The following is a 17,765-nucleotide window of genomic DNA, read 5'->3' as shown; positions in this document are numbered from 1 at the left end:
CCTTTTTCCATCCCCTCACTTTCAGTCTGTATGTGTCCCTAGGTCTGAAGTGGGTCTCTTGTAGACGGCATATATACAGGTCTTGTTTTTGTATCCATTCAGCTAGTCTATGTCTTTTGGTTGGAGCATTTAATTCATTTACATTTAAGTTATTGTCAATACATATGTTCCTATTACCATTTTCTTAATTGTTTCAGGTTTGTTATTGTAGGTCGTTTCCTTCTCTTGTGTTTCCTGCCTAGAGAAGTTCCTTTAGCATTTGTTGTAAAGCTGGTTTAGTAGTGCTGAGTTCTCTTAGCTTTTGCTTGTCTGTAAAGGTTTTAATTTCTCTGTTGAATCTGAAGGAAGTCTTTGCTGGGTAGAATAATCTTGGTTGTAGGTTTTTCCCTTTCATCACTTTAAATATGTCCTGCCACTCCCTTCTGGCTAGCAGAGTTTCTGCTGAAAGATCAGCTGTTAACCTTTTGAGGATTCCCTTGTATGTTATTTTTTGTTTTTTCCTTGCTGCTTTTAATATTTTTTCATTGTATTTAATTTTTGATAATTTGATTAATATGTGTCTTGGCATGCTTCTCCTTGGATTTATCCTGTATGGGACTCTCTGTTCTTCCTGGACTTGATTAACTATTCCTTTTTCCTTATTAGGGAAGTTTTCAAGTATAATCTCTTCAAATATTTTCTCATTCCCTTTTTTATTCTCTCCTTCTTCTGGGACCCCTATAATTCAAATGCTGGTGCATTTAATGTTGTCCCAAAAGTCTTTGAGACTGTCCTCAATTCTTTTCATTCTTTTTTCTTTATTCTGCTCTGTGGTAGTTATTTCCGCTATTTTATTTTCCAGGTCACTTATCTGTTCTTCTGTCTCAGTTATTCTGCTAGTGATTCCTTCTAGAGAATTTTTAATTTCATTTATTGTGTTGTTCATCATTGTTTGTTTGATCTTTAGTTCTTCTAGCTCCTTGTTAAGTGTTTCTTGAATTTTCTCCATTCTATTTCCAAGATTTTGGATCATCTTTACTATCATTATTCTGAATTCTTTTTCAGGTAAACTGCCTATTTCCTCTTCATTTGTTTGGTCTGGTGGGATTTTACCTTGCTCCTCCATCTGCTGTGTGTTTCTCTGTCTTCTCATTTTGCTTAACTTAATGTGTTTGGGGTCTCCTTTTCCCAGCATACAGTTTCGTATTTCCCGTTGTTTTTGTTGTCTGCCCCCAGTGGCTAAGTTTGGTCCACTGGGTTGTGTAGGCTTGCCGGTGGAGGTGACTGGTGCCTGTTTTCTGGTGGATGAGGCTGTATCTTGTCTTTCTGGTGGGCAGGTCTGCTTCTGATGGTGTGTTTTGGGGTGTCTGTGACCTTATTATGATTTTAGGCAGCCTCTCTGCTAATGGGTGGCCTTGTGTTCCTGTCTTGCTATTTGTTTGGCATAGGGTGTCCAGCACTGCAGCTTTCTGGTCGTTGAATTGAGCTGGGTTTTGGCATTGAGATGGAGATCTCTGGGAGATTTTTGATATTATGTGGAGCTGGGAGGTCTCTGGTGGGCCAATGTCCTGAACTCGAATCTCCCACCTCAGAGAGGCCTGTTGCCCACCTGGAGCACGAAGACCCTGGCATCCACATGGCTCAGAATAAAAGGGAGAAAAAAAGAAGGAAAGAAAGAAAAATAAATAAAATAAAATAAAAAGTCATTACAGGGGCTTCCCTGGTGGCGCAGTGGTTGAGAATCTGCCTGCTAATGCAGGGGACATAGGTTCATGCCCTGGTCTGGGAAGATCCCACATGCTGCAGAGCAACTAGGCCTGTTAGCCACAATTACTGAGCCTGCGCGTCTGGAGCCTGTGCTCCGCAACAAGAGAGGCCGCGATAGTGAGAGGCCTGCGCACCGCGATGAAGAGTGGCCCCCGCTTGCCATAACTAGAGAAAGCCCTCGCACAGAAACGAAGACCCAACACAGCCAAAAATAAGTAAATAAAAATAAATTAAAAAAAAAGTTAGTTTAAAAAAAAAAGTCATTACAATAAAAAATAATTATTAAAAATTAAAAAAATTAAAAAGTAAAAAAAGAAAAAAGAAAGAAAGAAAGAAAGAAGACAGCAACCAAACCAAAAAAACAAATCCATCAATGGTAACAAGTGCTAAAATCTACACTAAAACAAACAAACAAACAAACAAAAAATGGACAGACAGAACCCTAGGACAAATGGTAAAAGCAAAGCTATACAGACAAAATCACACACAGAAGCATACACATACACACTCACAAAAAGTGAAAAAGGAAAAAAATATATATATCGTTGCTCCCAAAGTCCACCACCTCAATTTGGGATGATTCATTGTCTATTCAGGTATTCCAGAGATGCAGGGTACATCAAGTTGATTGTGGAGATTTAATCCGCTGCTCCTGAGGCTGCTGGGAGAGATTTCCCTTTCTCTTCTTTGTTCGCACAGCTCCTGGGGTTCAGCTTTGGATTTGGAGCCGCCTCTGCATGTAGGTCACCTGAGGGCGTCTGTTCTTCACTCAGACAGGAGGGGGTTAAGGTAGCAGCTGATTAGGGCACTCTGGCTCATTCAGGTCGGGGGGAGGGAGGGGTACGGATGCGGGGCGAACCTGTGGTGACAGGGGCCAACGTGACGTTGCAGCAGCCTGAAGTGTGCCATGCATTCTCCCGGGGAAGTTGTCCCTGGATCACGGGACCCTGGCGGTGGTGGGCTGCACAGGCTCCCGGGAGGGGCGGTGTGGAGAGTGACCTGTGCTTGAACACAGGATTCTTGGTGGCTGCAGCAGCAGCCTTAGCATCTCATGCCCGTATCTGGGGTCCGTGCTGATAGCCACGGCTCGCACCCGTCTCTGGAGCTCGTTTAGGCGGCACTCTTAATCCCCTCTCCTCGCGCACCAGGAAACAAAGAAGCAAGAAAAAGTCTCTTGCCTGTTCGGCAGCTCCAGACCTTTTCCCGGACTCCTTCCCAGCTAGCTGTGGTGCACTAACCCCTTCAGGCTGTGTTCACGCCGCCAACCCCAGTCCTCTCCCTGCGATCCGACCGAAGCCGAGCCTCAGCTCCCAGCCCCGCCCGCCCCGGCGGGTGAGCAGACAAGCCTCTCGGGCTGGTGAGTGCTGGTTGGCACTGATCCTCCGTGAGGGAATCTCTCCGCTTTGCCCTCCGCACCCCTGTGGCTGCGCTCTCCTCCGTGGCTTCGAAGCTTCCCCCCTCCGCTACCCATAGTCTCTGCCTGCGAAGGGGCTTCCTAGTGTGTGGAAACCTTTCCTGCTTCACAGCTCCCTCCCACTGGTGTAGGTCCCGTCCCTATTCTTTGTCTCTGTTTTTTCTTTTGCCCTACCCAGGTTCGTGGGGAGTTTCTTGCATTTTGGGAGGTCTGAGTTCTTCTGCCAGCATTCAGTATGTGTTCTGTAGGAGTTGTTCCACATGTAGATGTTTTTCTGATTTGTTTGTGGGGAGGAAGGTGATCTCAACTGCTTACTCTTCTGGCGTCTTGAAGCTCCTCCTACTTATAATTTCTTTACCTCTCAGTGCGTCCCAGCTTTCTCAATCTCTTGGAGCATGATGTGGGATGTGGCAGTCTGCAGTCCACAGGTGGATGTCACTGTTCCTTCTCTTCCAGGGGTTCAACTCTCATTGTGGGTTCCAAATCGGAATGATCAGATAAGGGACTCTAGCTGACCCAATTTGGGAAGAGAGTTTGTCCCTGCTCTAAGTGGCCCTGGCTTGGAGGGTCAGGTTAATGAGGGCCATTCCTGTGGAAGGAATGAATGAAGCTGTGTTAGAGAAAGAAGGGCCATCTGAGACAAGACTTCAACACCCCGAGATGTTTCTACTGGAGTTGATGTCTGCTGTCACCTGCTAAGAAGAGATTATTTGCCACATTCTGCAGACTCAAAGCTGGGTGTCTCCGTAGTTCCTATCCCCAGATGACTAGCTTTTTCAGAAATGGGAGTGATCAATCAGTGACACAAAAGGAACAAGTGCTGAAACCAGAACATGCAGATCAAGAGGAGAAACAACCTCCACATATGAGTACAGTTGACCTTTGACAACTCGGGTTTGAGGGGCACGGGTTCACTTACATGTAGATATTTTTCATTGGTAAACACTACAGTCCTGCATGGTCCATGGTAGGTTGAATCCATGGATGCTAGGAACCGGGGATGCAGGCCAGCTATAATTTATTAGCAGATTAGCCCTCGTGTTGTCCAAGGGTCAACGGTATTTATTTGGCTGGTTCTCTAATTGCTTTATAAAATCTTTACATATGGGCTGAACTGAATACACTTCTTACATTACCTCTCAACCAGACATGAAATATTTTGCCAATTTTAGCAAGCTTTGTTTGAGCTATATTTGACTACAAAATAGGGTTTTTTCTTTTTTTTTTTTTTTTTTTTTTTGGTTGGTTGTTTTTAAGAAGAGAATTTGTATGTTTACCTTTACCCTTTAAGAAAATTAGCAACCAGGCATAACTGCCAGAATTTAAACCTGGGTTTGGCTGGTTGTTTTTCCCATGGCTCTGCTGCTGTTGTGGGGTCTTAAAAGGCAGAACTGGGGCAAAGGGGACAGAATATTTCAGGCAACATTTGATTTGATTTTAAGGAGGAGGAGGAGAGAGAGGAAGGGGAGCAGGAGGAACACAAAAAGAGGGGGAGGGGAGGAGGAGATGGAATTATTATTGAAAGTATCATTTACTGAGCACTTATGTGACAGAAACTGAAATAAGTACTTTATATAAATTTTCTGTAATTCTCATGATGACCTTATAGGTAGGCTTCCTTATCCATATTTTATAGAGTAGGAAACTGAGAATCAGAGATTAAATACATTTACAAGGTCACAGAGCTACTAACTGGCAGAGCTGAAATGTGAAAGAGACTCTGAGTACAGAGATTATGCTTTTACCCCACCTACCCCACTTCCTTGTTTTTACCCTTAGTGCTATTTAACAGCTGACTGAACCCCTGTCTTTGTAAGTACTCAGAAAGAGCACAATCTTCGGGAGATCAGTGGCATTTTTCCATTCTATGGTACATCCAGCACCAAGCTTCCCTGAGTCTACTAGAGTATCCTAGTAACATCCCAACCAAATGGTATCTCATGGAACATGTTTTGATAGATTCTGCTGTCTCCTGTCTTTGGAGAGAGAGGGTAGTTCTCAGCAGCATCATTTAAAAGAAACCAAACCACTCTCATGGTCAGTGGATGGATGTAAGAACCATCAGTTCAGGGGAGGGGTCTGAAATGAGTAATTGGCAGTGGCTGGAGTAGGACCTCTGCAGATTGTAGGCACAGACAGAGCCCTGGCACTGTCCCCAAAGACCCCAAAGACTGAGGCTGGCTGCTGTTATCTTGAACAACTTAGTCTTCTGAAATTTGGTGGGGTAACCTTTCATTTAATAATGATTTTCTATTTTTTTCTGCCCTCCGAGGCATGACCTTTCTCTGCCGTTTCCACTCGTTAAGGCCTTGACTGTGGTCAGCTGCTTGGACTGGCTTGGATCTGGACTAGGAGAGGCCTCTCTGGGGCAGAAGTGACAGGTTTGGAGCCCATGTAGGCCCAGCCCCTGAGCCCCATCAGTGGGCTGGACAGAGTAAACTTCTCTCTAAGGCTTTTGGGGCTTTCCTTTGAAATAGTGCTACCTGAGGGTAGACTGTTCCACCTCCCTGAAAAGGGAAGGCCTGTTCTCCTAGATTCTTCACAGGTTTTATCTGGTCCAGAAGCTGTTCTATAAATGGGTCTGGAAGCCCATTCTGCCCTTGGTAGGGGCCCAACTGCCAGTACTTCTCAGCTTTGTCTGTCTAAGTGCCTGGTTTTCTGATATCTGATGTCTGCTGGTGTGGGTGGGGGTGGAGTCTGGAGGGGCCTGGGTGTCTTGGAGGGGTTGGGGGCAGTTCCCGAGTCCCACCCCTGACCTAGACACCCTCACCCCAGCTGCATGTGACTGTCGTCAGGCTCAGCCTCCACCCCTCTGCTGCATGACTGTCCTGGGAGTCTCCAGAAGGCTCTTGTGATTAGAATACAAAATCAGCTAGACTCCACGGTCAACTTCCTCATTTAATTTAACCCTCACCACAGCCCCGTCAAGCCATTATGATTGCCAGGATTGAATACATGAGAAATCCATGATGAGAGATTCCATGCTGGGGTTTGAACCCTGATCCATGATGACTGGAAGCCTGCTCGGTCCACTGTGATGGCGCCTCCCAACGGGCATTCCCAGTTGGTGCACAGAGCAGTGAGATCAGCTGTCGGTGCCTTGTCCTAACGATTCCTGTCTCTCACTTATGATTCTTTCATGTTTAATATTCTAAGGAGGCCTGATTCCCAACTAGCAAAAAGGCTATGTGGAGACTCTGCTCTGGGACTTCAGGGGGTCAGGTGCTTGTGGTTTGACCTGTAATTTTGGTCACTTGACCTCTCCTGGACTTTAATTTCCTCCTTTATGAGGTTAAAGGGTTGAATTGGAAATACTTGACAGGTTATCTCTGGGTCTAATATTTTGTAATTCTGTGAATAAATGATGGATAAGCTTGTATTGCTCCTGCTTCAGCAATGTTCATCCTAAGAGGTATTGAACTATTTATTATTTTTGGATAGTAACTTTGGTGATGGCATTTGTTTAATTCTTCATGGTTTACAAAACTTTCATATCCAGGACTCCATTGGATATTATTACCCATTTTCAGAAATGCAATCTGAGGTTTATAAAAGGTGAGTACTTGACATATACCCAGAGAAAACCATAATTCAAAAGGACACATGCACCCCAGTGTTCATTGCAGCACTATTTACAATAGCCAGGTCATGGAAGCAACCTAAATGCCCATCGACAGATGAATGGATAAAAAAGCTGTGGTGCATATATACAATGGAATATTACTCAGCCATAAAAAGGAATGAAATTGGGTCCTTTGTAGAGATGTAGACAGAACTAGAGACTGTCATACAGAGTGAAGTAAGTCAGAAAGAGAAAAACAAATATCGTATATTAAAGCATACATGTGGAATCTAGAAAAATGATACAGATGAACTGGTTTGCAAGGCAGAAATAGAGACAGAGATGTAGAGAACAAATGTATGGACACCAAGGAGGGAAACTGGGGGATGAATTGGGAGATTGGGATTGACATATATACACTAATATGTATAAAATAGATAACTAATGAGAACCTGCTGTATAGCACAGGGAACTCCACTTTGCTGTACAGTAGAAACTAACACAACATTGTAAAACAACTATACCCCAATTTAAAAAAAAAAAGTGAGTACTTGCCCAAGTGACCAGAGTTGATAGTGGTACAACCTCTTAGAAACCTGGGCCAATCTGATTTCATGTCTATGGCTTGATGATGAAATTTATGGCAAAGGACAGAAGTATGTTGAGGGTCAGCAGGAAATTTTCCAGAGCTCCCAGAATCCTTAGACCTTGTAATTGCTTAGTCCAGTTCCCTTTACCGGTTCTGTGTAGAAAAGTGTGGGCACACACAGTTTGTGAGAGCATCGTGCCTCAACTACAAGACAGCCTGGAGCACGCAGGTGGTGACCCTTCACCACAGAGACTTAGTGTACTGGTGGTATCAGCATCCAAAAGAGAAGAGACCCAGGTCCTCTTTGGGTGTGAGACCAGCCATCCTCCCTCTAGTTTCCAGTTGAGGAGAGGGAGGCTCAGAGAGTTTGGTGACTTGCTGAGAGAGCACAGCAGCACTCAGGGCTACACATATTCCTCTTCTTCCTCCATGACCCCAGCGGTCCCACCGCTGACTTCTGTTTGCTTACTCCCCAGTGCACTTCTTTGTACTTTCCAAAAGTTTCTCCATAGTTATGAAAGCTGTTCAGAAAATGGTGCATATCATTTTATTGAATGTCATTCAATTTATTTGTCCAGGAATTGCTTAGGGGCTTGTGATGCCCTGATGTCCTTCTTTCTCTGGTGCCACTGAAAAGCTCACCCATGGATGACATGAGTCCACAGACATGCCAGGCTTGCCCACAGAAACTCATTTCCAATCCATCCTTCTCTTCTGGCATAGAACAACTGTGCAGTCTTTTCTGCTGGGATGTTGTCCTGTGTCCTGCAAGGGACATGAGCAGGAGGCAGATGCCCATCCTGTGGTCACTCTCCAAGTGTGACATGGTGGATTACAGAGAAAATCTACTCCCTGGAATTCCCTGTGATTGCTGTAGGCTTCTGCTGTGTTGATTGAAGATTGAAGAGGATCTGGATGGCTGTCTGAGGCAATATATTCCAGATCAGATGTTCATCATGGTGCAGTGAGCTTTATGCTCAGTATAATCACAATCGTACCATGAAAAATCCTATAACGCTGCAGGGTCAATGTCCATCAGACCAGGCTTGTTGCTCTCATGAGAACTGATTGTCACTCTTGGGTGAAGGCATCCCAGAGGAAACTGGGATGTGGACCAGTGATTTCTTTGCATCATTCTCCTTCTTAAATCACCCAAGTCTATTTCTAGATGTTAATGTCTGTGCTCTTTAGGGGCTTCGGTGTTTCATTTGAGTCTATCAAGGGCTTTGCTTGATATCTTTGTTTCAGTACACTAATGGCCTGTGCCCTCTCTACCCTTCCCTCGCTGCTCACCCCTGTAGGTTCAGCATCATTCGGCTGAGGGCTTGCACGGGCCAGGTGCAGATGACACCATTTAGTCAATCACCCAAGCCTAGCTGTGTTTGTTCTTGATGTGCTTTTCATTGTTTTGCTCCTATCTCTGAATTCCTGGCTTTCATTTTTCTCTCTTAGTCTTTGGTCTTTGGAGACTTATCCAGACTTCCTTCCTTGGTCCTGGACCTGATCTGTGACCCTGGCTCCCACCTCCTGTCTCCCTTTCTTATGCTTCTCCAATCCTTGGTCAGAAGCTGTTGTCCTCCTGGGAAACTGCCCCTCTTCACAATATGAAGATACCAAATGATGGCTTTGCTCTTGCTCTATAAGTAAGGCTTTTGAGAACTGGGTTTATAATCTAATTCTGCAGCTTGTAGTTTGGTCTTATTGCTTTCTTTCTTGTATTCCACTTTTAATGTTATATAATAGACTTAGGGGTGGAGGGCAGGGAGTGGTGATGTTGTTTTGATCATTTTGGAGCTTGCGCCAGCTTTTATCAAAAAGCCTCAGTAAGTGTTGCAGTGTGTACTGTCTAAAACAGAGGCCCCTAGAGGTCTTCCTTCTGGCTCCCTGTATTCAGGAACTAGAACTTGATTAGTCAGGACTCTTTTCAGTTGTAAGGAAAGAAAACCCAACTCAAAACTGCATGAGCAAAGAGGTGATATGTTGACTCATGTTATGGAGAAGTCCACAGAGAGGTTTAGCTTCAGGCACTGCTCAATCCAGGAACCCAAGCTGATGCTATCTGGCCTCACTTCCTCTTCTCACCCTGTATTTTTCTATCTCCTTGTTCTTCTTTTTCTGTGCTGTTTTCCTCTCATTATTCTGATGGACTCTTTCAGGTAGTGGGGGAAGGTAGCTGCTTGCTTCCCCAGATTTATTTTCCCCAACATTTCTCACTTCTGTCAAAAAATGAATTATTTCTCTGACTGGCCCTGCCTAGGTTACATATATATATATATATATATATATATATATATATATATATATATATATACCCAGAGCTATCACTGTGCTCAAGAAAGTGGAGTATTATAATTTGTCCAGACCTGGGTCACTAGGCCACTGCTGTGATCATGGGGTTGGGACTTATAGCCAAAAGGAATAGCATTCCAGGACAGACACCAGGAATGGCAAACACAGTCTCTCAAATGCAGCCATGCAAGACACTTCACCCTATGGCGGAACATAGAGAACAGATGCTCCCCACTCAGTCTTTCTGCTTAACTGGGGCCTTTTCCAGTCATTTCTTTTATCAATAAAAGGATGAGTTCCTATGTAATTGCAGTCACCAATGCTCTTTGTCTCTGTAGCCCCTGGTGTTCCAGAGGGAAGAATTCTCCCTCTCTCACCCCGGGGACCCTAACTGTCCTTGCTAAACCTTGGCTAGACCTTGGCTGCAGCCAAAGAAGGAACCATGGGCAAATCGATCCTAATGTGGCTGGTCCCATTTCCTAGGGCAGCTTATATCATCTGTCAACATCATTATTGCCTTCATTAAGAGGAAGAACTGGGTACATGATTTTCTTTAATATAGGATATAAACAGGCTTAATATATGTTATTTTAAAAATGGCTTTGTGTTTAAGGAATTTGCAATCATACACATTAGCTGCTCCAAAGAAAAGCAAAAACAGTAGGGTAGTTGGCCCCAAGCAGGAGAAACACAAGCACATTTGCACAGAGTGCCAGGAAACCATTTTCAATTGAATCTCAAAATTGTTTCACAGATGGTCTGTTAGCCTGGTGCCTTCATTAGAGGTGTGATTTGCCACCAGGGCCCCCACTGCACTGTGCATTGCTTAAGTGGTTTCTTCTCCAACCCCTTTAAAGAAAATATAAAGATTCTCAAAAATAACCTGCCATAGAGATAGCTCTGGGTTGCTTGTGTAAGTGTTTTCATGAAATGACACATTTTTTTGCTAAGAATAAGATATTCATTGCTTTACATTAAACCATGTATAGATTATTTATTGCCTTTGTTGAAAAGCCAACTTACTCCCCAGTGTTGATAATTGAATCCAAAGCTCTGCCATGCATCACCAGCATGTGTTTTCAAGGAAAAACAAGAGACCATGTGCAAACTGAGGCTCCAGGGCGTCTGTGAGAACAGAAACACTCATAATTCATATTTTATGCACCTCTCATTTCAATTAGCAAAATATGTCTATTTCTTCCTTCCCTGTATGTTAACCTCTCAGTAATAAACAATCTTGTTGTATCCTTTAGTAGGGAGAATACATCTTAGAGACACACCAATCTACATTAGCTGTCATCCAGAAACCTGAGATATGCAATAAATGACATGGATGGAGTTAGCACAGGGAGCTGGATACCTGCTGGTTGAGACTTGATTTTATGGGGTGTGTGTGTGTTTGTGTATATATTGTTTGTATGTGTGTATATATGTGTGTGTGTGCATATATATTTGTATGTGTGTATGTATATATATATATATATATATATATATATATATATATATATAGTATTATTTCTAATGGACATTAACATGGCTAAGAGGGCTGTAAGTAGCTGTAAACCACATATGGTTTCCTATTTGTCTTTGCTACAAGGGAAACAGAAAGTCTCCCATGCCATTGCTTTGGGAGGGTTCATCCCAGCGATTATGTTCATATGTTAAAAAAGACTTCTTTTTCCATAACCTTTGTTCATTCATTTATTTTTTCTTCCATTTTTATTGAGATATAATTGACATATAGCACTGTATAAGTTTAAGGTGTACAGCATGATTATTTGACTTACATACATCATGAAATGATTACCACAATAAATCTAGTGAACATCCATCATCACATACAGATACAATATAAAAGAAAAAAAAATTTTCCCCTTGTGATGAGAATTCTTAGGATTTACTCTCTTAACAATTTACATATAGAAAAAAGAAAAAATACATTAATGTAACTTCAATTTTTGATGGACAATGGCTCAGCAGGAGGTCCCTCTTTGCTTTCCTGACTGTCTCATTTTCACCGATTTGTAACCGAAATATTAAACAGGGGAAGCCAAATTTCACCTTTGCCTGCTCGGTTATCTTTTTTTTTTTTAACTTTAAACAATTTTTATTACACAAAGGTTGTCACATAATTGAATATTGCTCTACTCTGTACACAATTATTCTTACCCTCCACAGAAAGGCTGCTTCTTAACTTCTCACTGTTGATGGCAATCACTAAAATCCTGAGTTTAACAGAATAGTAGTAAAAGTGCCTCAGTGATTTAAATTGAAAGCAGTACATTGGTGCATGGCCCTTATACTCATTTACCAGGAATGTACAAATGTCTTTATTCAAAAATACAAAATAAATTATCTGTAGGCATGGACAATGACAGCAGTAAACCATTCTATGTTGTCAACTGAAACCAGTAACTGATGGTTATAGTGATCTTCTTAAACATCAGCCAGCCTTTTCTTCAGTCATCTCCTTCAACTGACCTCTCTTAAAGTTATTGGTGAGGAACGCTGCCTTGAGCTTCCTCTCACAGCTCATTAATGATGGTAAAGCACTATTCTAGGAATTAGAACATGCCACCTCCCATACCACCTCCCATTCCTCCCATCCCGCCCATTCCAGGATCCTTCTCTTCTTTAGGAATTTCTGTGACTACAACTTCTGCTGTAGTTAACAGAGAGGCCACTCCAGCAGCATCCAGTAATGCAGTTCTTACAACCTTAGTTGGATCAATGATTCCTTTTTCCACCATATTCACAAAATCTCCAAGCATAGCATCATAACCAACTTCTGAAGAATTTTGCAAAATTTTCTCAACTATCAATGATCCTTCGACACTTGCATTCTTAGCAATGGTCATTGCAGGAATTTTGAGTGCTTTTTAAATAATTTCTATACCAATTTTTTGATCTTCATTAGCTGGAGTTATTGAATCCAAGGCTGGAAGGCACCGAAGCAGGGCACAACCCCCTCCCAAAACAATGCCTTCTTCAACAGCAGCTCGTGTAGCATTAAGGGCATCTGTAACTCTGTCTTTCTTTTCATTCACTTCAACATCACTTGTCCTACCAACCTTTAGCACAGCAACACCATCTGAGAGCTTTGCCAGACGTTCATTCAGTTTTTCCTTTTCATATTCACTAGTTGTAATATCTAACTGCTCGATGATTTCTTGAATACGCTTTTCAATTTGAGCCTTGTCACCTTTTCCTTTCAAGAGCATGACATCATCTTTGGTCACAATGACCTCTCCAACTTTTCCTAAGTCATGAAGCTGAACATCTTCAAGATTTAGAGTTAGTCCTTCTTCTCCAAATACTGCACCACCAGTAGCAATAGCCATGTCTTTAAGCTGGTTCTTTCTATTGTCACCAAAACCTGCAGCTTTGACTGCTACAACCTGAAGACCAACTTTCAGCCTGTTCAAAACGAGTGTGCTTAGAGCTTCCCCATCCACATCTTCAGCAATTATGACCAAGGGCTTACGGTAAGCATTGGCAATTTCAAGAGCAGGAACAATGGACTGGACACTAGAAATTTTCTTTTCACTTAACAGAACATAAGCATCTTGGAATTCACATTTCTGACCTTTTGATGTATTAACAAAGTATGGAGAGATATACCCTCTATCAAACTTCATGCCTTCAATAATTTCTAATTCATCATTCAGTGTTTTTCCATCCTTTACTGTGATAACGCCCTTTCTTCCAACCTTTTTCATCGTATCAGAAATGATGTTGCCGATTTCTTTGTCTCCATTTGCAGAAATAGTAGCAACCTGGGCAATCTCTTCTGGGGTTGTCACAGGTTTAGACTGCTTCTTAAGTTCAGCAATTACAGCATCAACAGCTAACATCACACCTCTCCTGATTTCCACTGGATTAGCACCTTTGCTAATCTTCTCAAAGCCTTCCTTGGCAATGGAGCGTGCCAGTACAGTAGCAGTAGTGGTGCCATCCCCAGCCCCTTCGTTTGTGTTATTGGCAACATCTTGAACAAGTTTTGCGCCAATATTTTTACATTTATCTTTTAAGTCAATGGACTTTGCAACAGTCACACCATCTTTTGTCACTTTGGGACTTCCTCAACTCTGTTCAATAATCACCGTCCTTCCCTTTGGCCCCATAGTAATGGCTACAGCATCAGCTAAAAGGTCTACACCTTGAAGCATTAAGGCTCGGGCATCTGCACCAAATTTTACATCTTTGGCATAAGCCCAAGTGAGATGAGGAGCCAATGCCCTGGACACTGGCCTAATCTGGCGAAGGACTGCGGGCAATAGAAGCATTTCTGGGGCAGCAGCACAGCTTGTGTGCGACGAGACAGGCCATCGGCGGCGAGTGAGGGCTCGGTTATCTTTGAAAGAAAGAAATAAGATTAGTTGGTGTCGTAATGATTAAATTGGAAGTTCTTCGAATCTGGGTACACCTCTTGATGTCTTAACTGGAGATAACATTCTTGGTGATCTATTACCAGCCAGGTTAGCTTTCCCATCCTCAGAGCAAGTATTTGGAGGGCGAATGATGAATCTTCCAGAAAGCCTAAAGACTAGTTGATTAATCTGAAAATTAAAGAGAAACTGTTAGAAGCTTAAATAATATTGGTTTTGAACGTCAGGTGGGCTGATGTGGCTCAGGAGGTGCCCTCATCACTTGTTGGCTCTGTGTGGGTGGGTGTAAACTAAAAGAGGTAAGGTTTTGGGTGTGGTGGGGCACGTGTAGCTCCTGCCTCGGGGATGCTGCCCCCTAGCTGTGAGGGTTTGCACAAATAATCTTACCTCTCTGGCTTCACGGTCCTTCTACGGACAGATTAAGTGAAAGGCACCTTATCCTCTTGGCTTACAGAGATTGCAGAAGACCTAAGGAAATGATGGCTATTAGAGTGATTTGGAAAGTGAAAGAGGTTGGGAAAAGTACAATTCCACAGGCTAACGAAAACCATGCACCTTAAAGAAAAGCATTAGGAAATGTAAGAGCCGTAACAGATGCCTACCAAGTTTGCCCACATACCTGGGCTCCTGAGCATCTATGCTGCTCAAAAAATATGTCATAGCTTTCTAGCATCCATTTCTATTATCAGCATTGTCTACAGGAAGAAGGTTGAGCCAGTCAGTCTTTGGAGACTGTGTTGCCTTCTAGTGACTCAAAAGTGGAGGCAATAATAACTTATTTCTACAGTGTTATAAAGACCAAGTGAGATAAGATGTGCCAGGTGCCCAGTACATAACAGGCATGGGATAGATGAGGTGCAGGTTCAGTGGATTCTAAGCAGAGCAAACGTGAACACATTGGTACAGAGGACCAAGGAACCATTTTTATTATTTTAGCTGTGCTTCCTCACTGCCCAATTTTGCATCCTCCCTTCAGCTAAAAGGGCCACCCGAAGTGTCTCTGTGGGGGATTAATCTTTTTCTGACCCCGTGTCCCTGTCCCCAGAGTGACTTCCTTGGGTAATTGGCTGTCAGTATCTGGTTAGTGGAGGTCAGAGTATTATCCAGCAGGCCCCTTAGGGTTTACCATACAACTGGTTGTGATTACAGAGGCTACTCAAGCTTGAAAAAGGCTGAGCTTCAGTGAGAGGGGGTCTTTTGCTCCCCCTTCCTTGGAGGCATGGCTGTGCCAGTCAGGCTGAGAAGGTGTACACTGGGCTAAGGGTTCTGCCAGCATCCATGTGGGGGAGAACATTCTTAGGATTGTGCTTTCCCCTGAGAGCTGCTTGGGGACCAGCAGCCAAGTCCTGGTGTGAAGACTAAGGTCCCAGAGACAGAACTGGCCTTCAGAGACCCAGAACCCCCTTGTAGAAATGTGGAGGGTGTATGTGTGTGTCTGTGTGTGTGAATTTGGTGTGTTGCATAAGTGAGTGTGTGTGTGTACATGTTTCCATATTGAGAAGAACTGTCAGAGATTCCTGGCTCTGGAGGACCTGCTGGCGTATGTGTATTTCTCTCCATCTCATTTCTGAGATCATGTTCACTGGTACAACAGGAGAGAATCAAATTAGTAGCCTGGAAGACCAAGGGTAAGGAGTATTTCTCTCAGAGGAAAAATATGAAGATACGGAAATCATGAGGAAGAAATCAAGAGACCAGAGGACAAATCCAGGAGGTCTAACATATGGATAGTAAGAGATCCAGAAGGAGAAGAAAGAAGAGATGCGGAAGAGGCAATGGCTAAACAACTAATAGAGAATATTTTCACTGATTTAAAGAAAACCTGTTAACTGATTTAAAAGGCTGGGTTCTAGGAAAGATAGATACCTTTCCTGGAAAATTTCTGAAGTCCAAGGAAGAAAGGAAACACATGCGTTCAGACTACAAGAACAACTTATTAACAAAGGAAAATGAATTTTTTCTAATCTACAAGAGTGGGAACTTAAAGACAGTGGAAGAACTTTACAGATCACTGAAGAAAATAGACCAAAACCCCAGGAACCCTCCATCCAGTTCTGGTACCATTCTCCTGTCAGGCCAGAAGAAAGGCATTTATGGATGCCCAAGGATTCAAAGAAGAAATAAAACATAAATGACCAAATATCTAGAAATCAATAAATAAAGGAAATGCACACCAAGAGCCACAAATAATATTATACTCAGACATAAACTTATAGCCTCAAATGTCTACATTATTAAAGAAACTGGTAATAAAGGAACTAAGAACCCACATTAATAGCAAAAGCAAAGTAGAGAAAAAATGAGAAGGAGTTAATTTTGAAAAAAAAATCAGTTCAAATGAAACTTAGAAAACAATTGTAAAAACAAAATCTGTTTTTGCTTGTTCTTAAAGACCAACGGAATAGACAGCTCTCACAAAATCAGTTAAGGAAAAAAGAAATTAGGAATAAGAAAAAACAAAACAAAATAAAAAATGTAGAAAAACAAAATTATGAGACTATTTTGCATAACTTTGGCAAAAAAGAGGATATGGATAATTTCGTAGAAAAATATGGAACATCAACATTTCAAAAAAAATAGAAATTTTGAAAAAAGGCAGTTATCAGTCAAGAGGTTGGAAAGATAACTGGCAAGATATCATTAAACAGAGACTATACAAAGAGAGATTTTATTTATTTACTTATTTTTATTGAAGTATAGTTGATTTACAATGTTTCAGGTGTACAGCAAAGTGATTCAGTTATACATGTGTATAGCTATTCTTTTTCAGATTCTTTTCCATTATAGGTTATTACAAAGTATTGAATATAATTCCCTGTGGTATATAGTAGGTCCTTGTTTATCTATTTTATGTACAGTAATTTTTATCTGTTAATCCCAAACTCCTAATTTATCCTTTCCCCTTTTCCCCTTTGGTAAGCATAAAGTTTTTTTTTTCCCCCTATATCTGTGACTCTATTTCTGTTTTGTAAATAAATTCATATGTATCATTTTTTTAGATTCCACATATAAGTGGTATCATATGATATTTGTCTTTCTCCATCTGACTTACTTCACTTAGTATGATAATCTCTAGGTCCATCCATGTTGCTGCAAATGGCATTATTTCATTCTTTTTTATGGTTGAGTATTATTCCATTGTATATATGTACCACATCCTCTATATCCATTCATCTGTTGATGGACATTTAGGTTGCTTCCATGTCCTGGCTATTGTAAATAGTGCTGCAGTGAACATAAGGGTGCATGTACCTTTTTGAATTATAGTTTTGTCCAGATATATGCCCAGGATGATCATATGGTAGTTTTATTTTTAGTTTTTTAAGGAACTTCCATACTTTCTCCATAGTGGCTGCACCAATTTACATTCCCACCGACAGTGTAGGAGGGTTCCCTTTTCTCCACACTATATAAAAAGATACTTTACAGCAGTTTACCTAACCTCTAAATCACATACAATCCAATGTTATTTATACAAAACCACAATTAGTCTCAAAGTGCAGTCCCTAGACCAGCAGAAATGCAAATTCTCGGACCCTACCTCAGACATACTGCATCAGACACCCTTGGAGATGGGACCCAGTAACCAGTGGTCTAACAAGCCCTCCAAGTGATTGTGTGAGAGCCACAGCTATACCAGGCCATAGAAAAAATGTGAAAGCATACTGTGACAGGTGTGTGTTTAGGTATTCTCGCTCTACCCCTGTCTATCTGTCTGTCTATCTACCTTTTATCTATTTTTTTTATTTTAGGTACACAGATTGGGCAAGTTCTTAA

The 17,765-nt window shown here is 42.0% G+C and overlaps 1 protein-coding gene across 1 annotated transcript; it reads right to left on the bottom strand.

Moving 5' to 3' along the window:
• Nucleotides 1-11,897: 11,897 nt before the first annotated feature.
• On the bottom strand, nucleotides 11,898-13,939 carry LOC102999739 (60 kDa heat shock protein, mitochondrial-like). Its single transcript, XM_057551922.1, is given in 1 exon segment — nucleotides 11,898-13,939. A coding segment is annotated over 1 exon segment (1,407 nt). The 5' UTR covers nucleotides 13,887-13,939; the 3' UTR covers nucleotides 11,898-12,479.
• Between the last annotated feature and the right edge of the window lie 3,826 nt (nucleotides 13,940-17,765).

Source organism: Balaenoptera acutorostrata, chromosome 8, assembly GCF_949987535.1.
Source record: "Balaenoptera acutorostrata chromosome 8, mBalAcu1.1, whole genome shotgun sequence".
In the NCBI taxonomy this organism is placed as follows: domain Eukaryota; kingdom Metazoa; phylum Chordata; class Mammalia; order Artiodactyla; family Balaenopteridae; genus Balaenoptera; species Balaenoptera acutorostrata.
The sequence above is the reverse complement of the archived record's forward strand: the minus strand, read 5'-3'. Positions and strand labels throughout refer to the sequence as shown.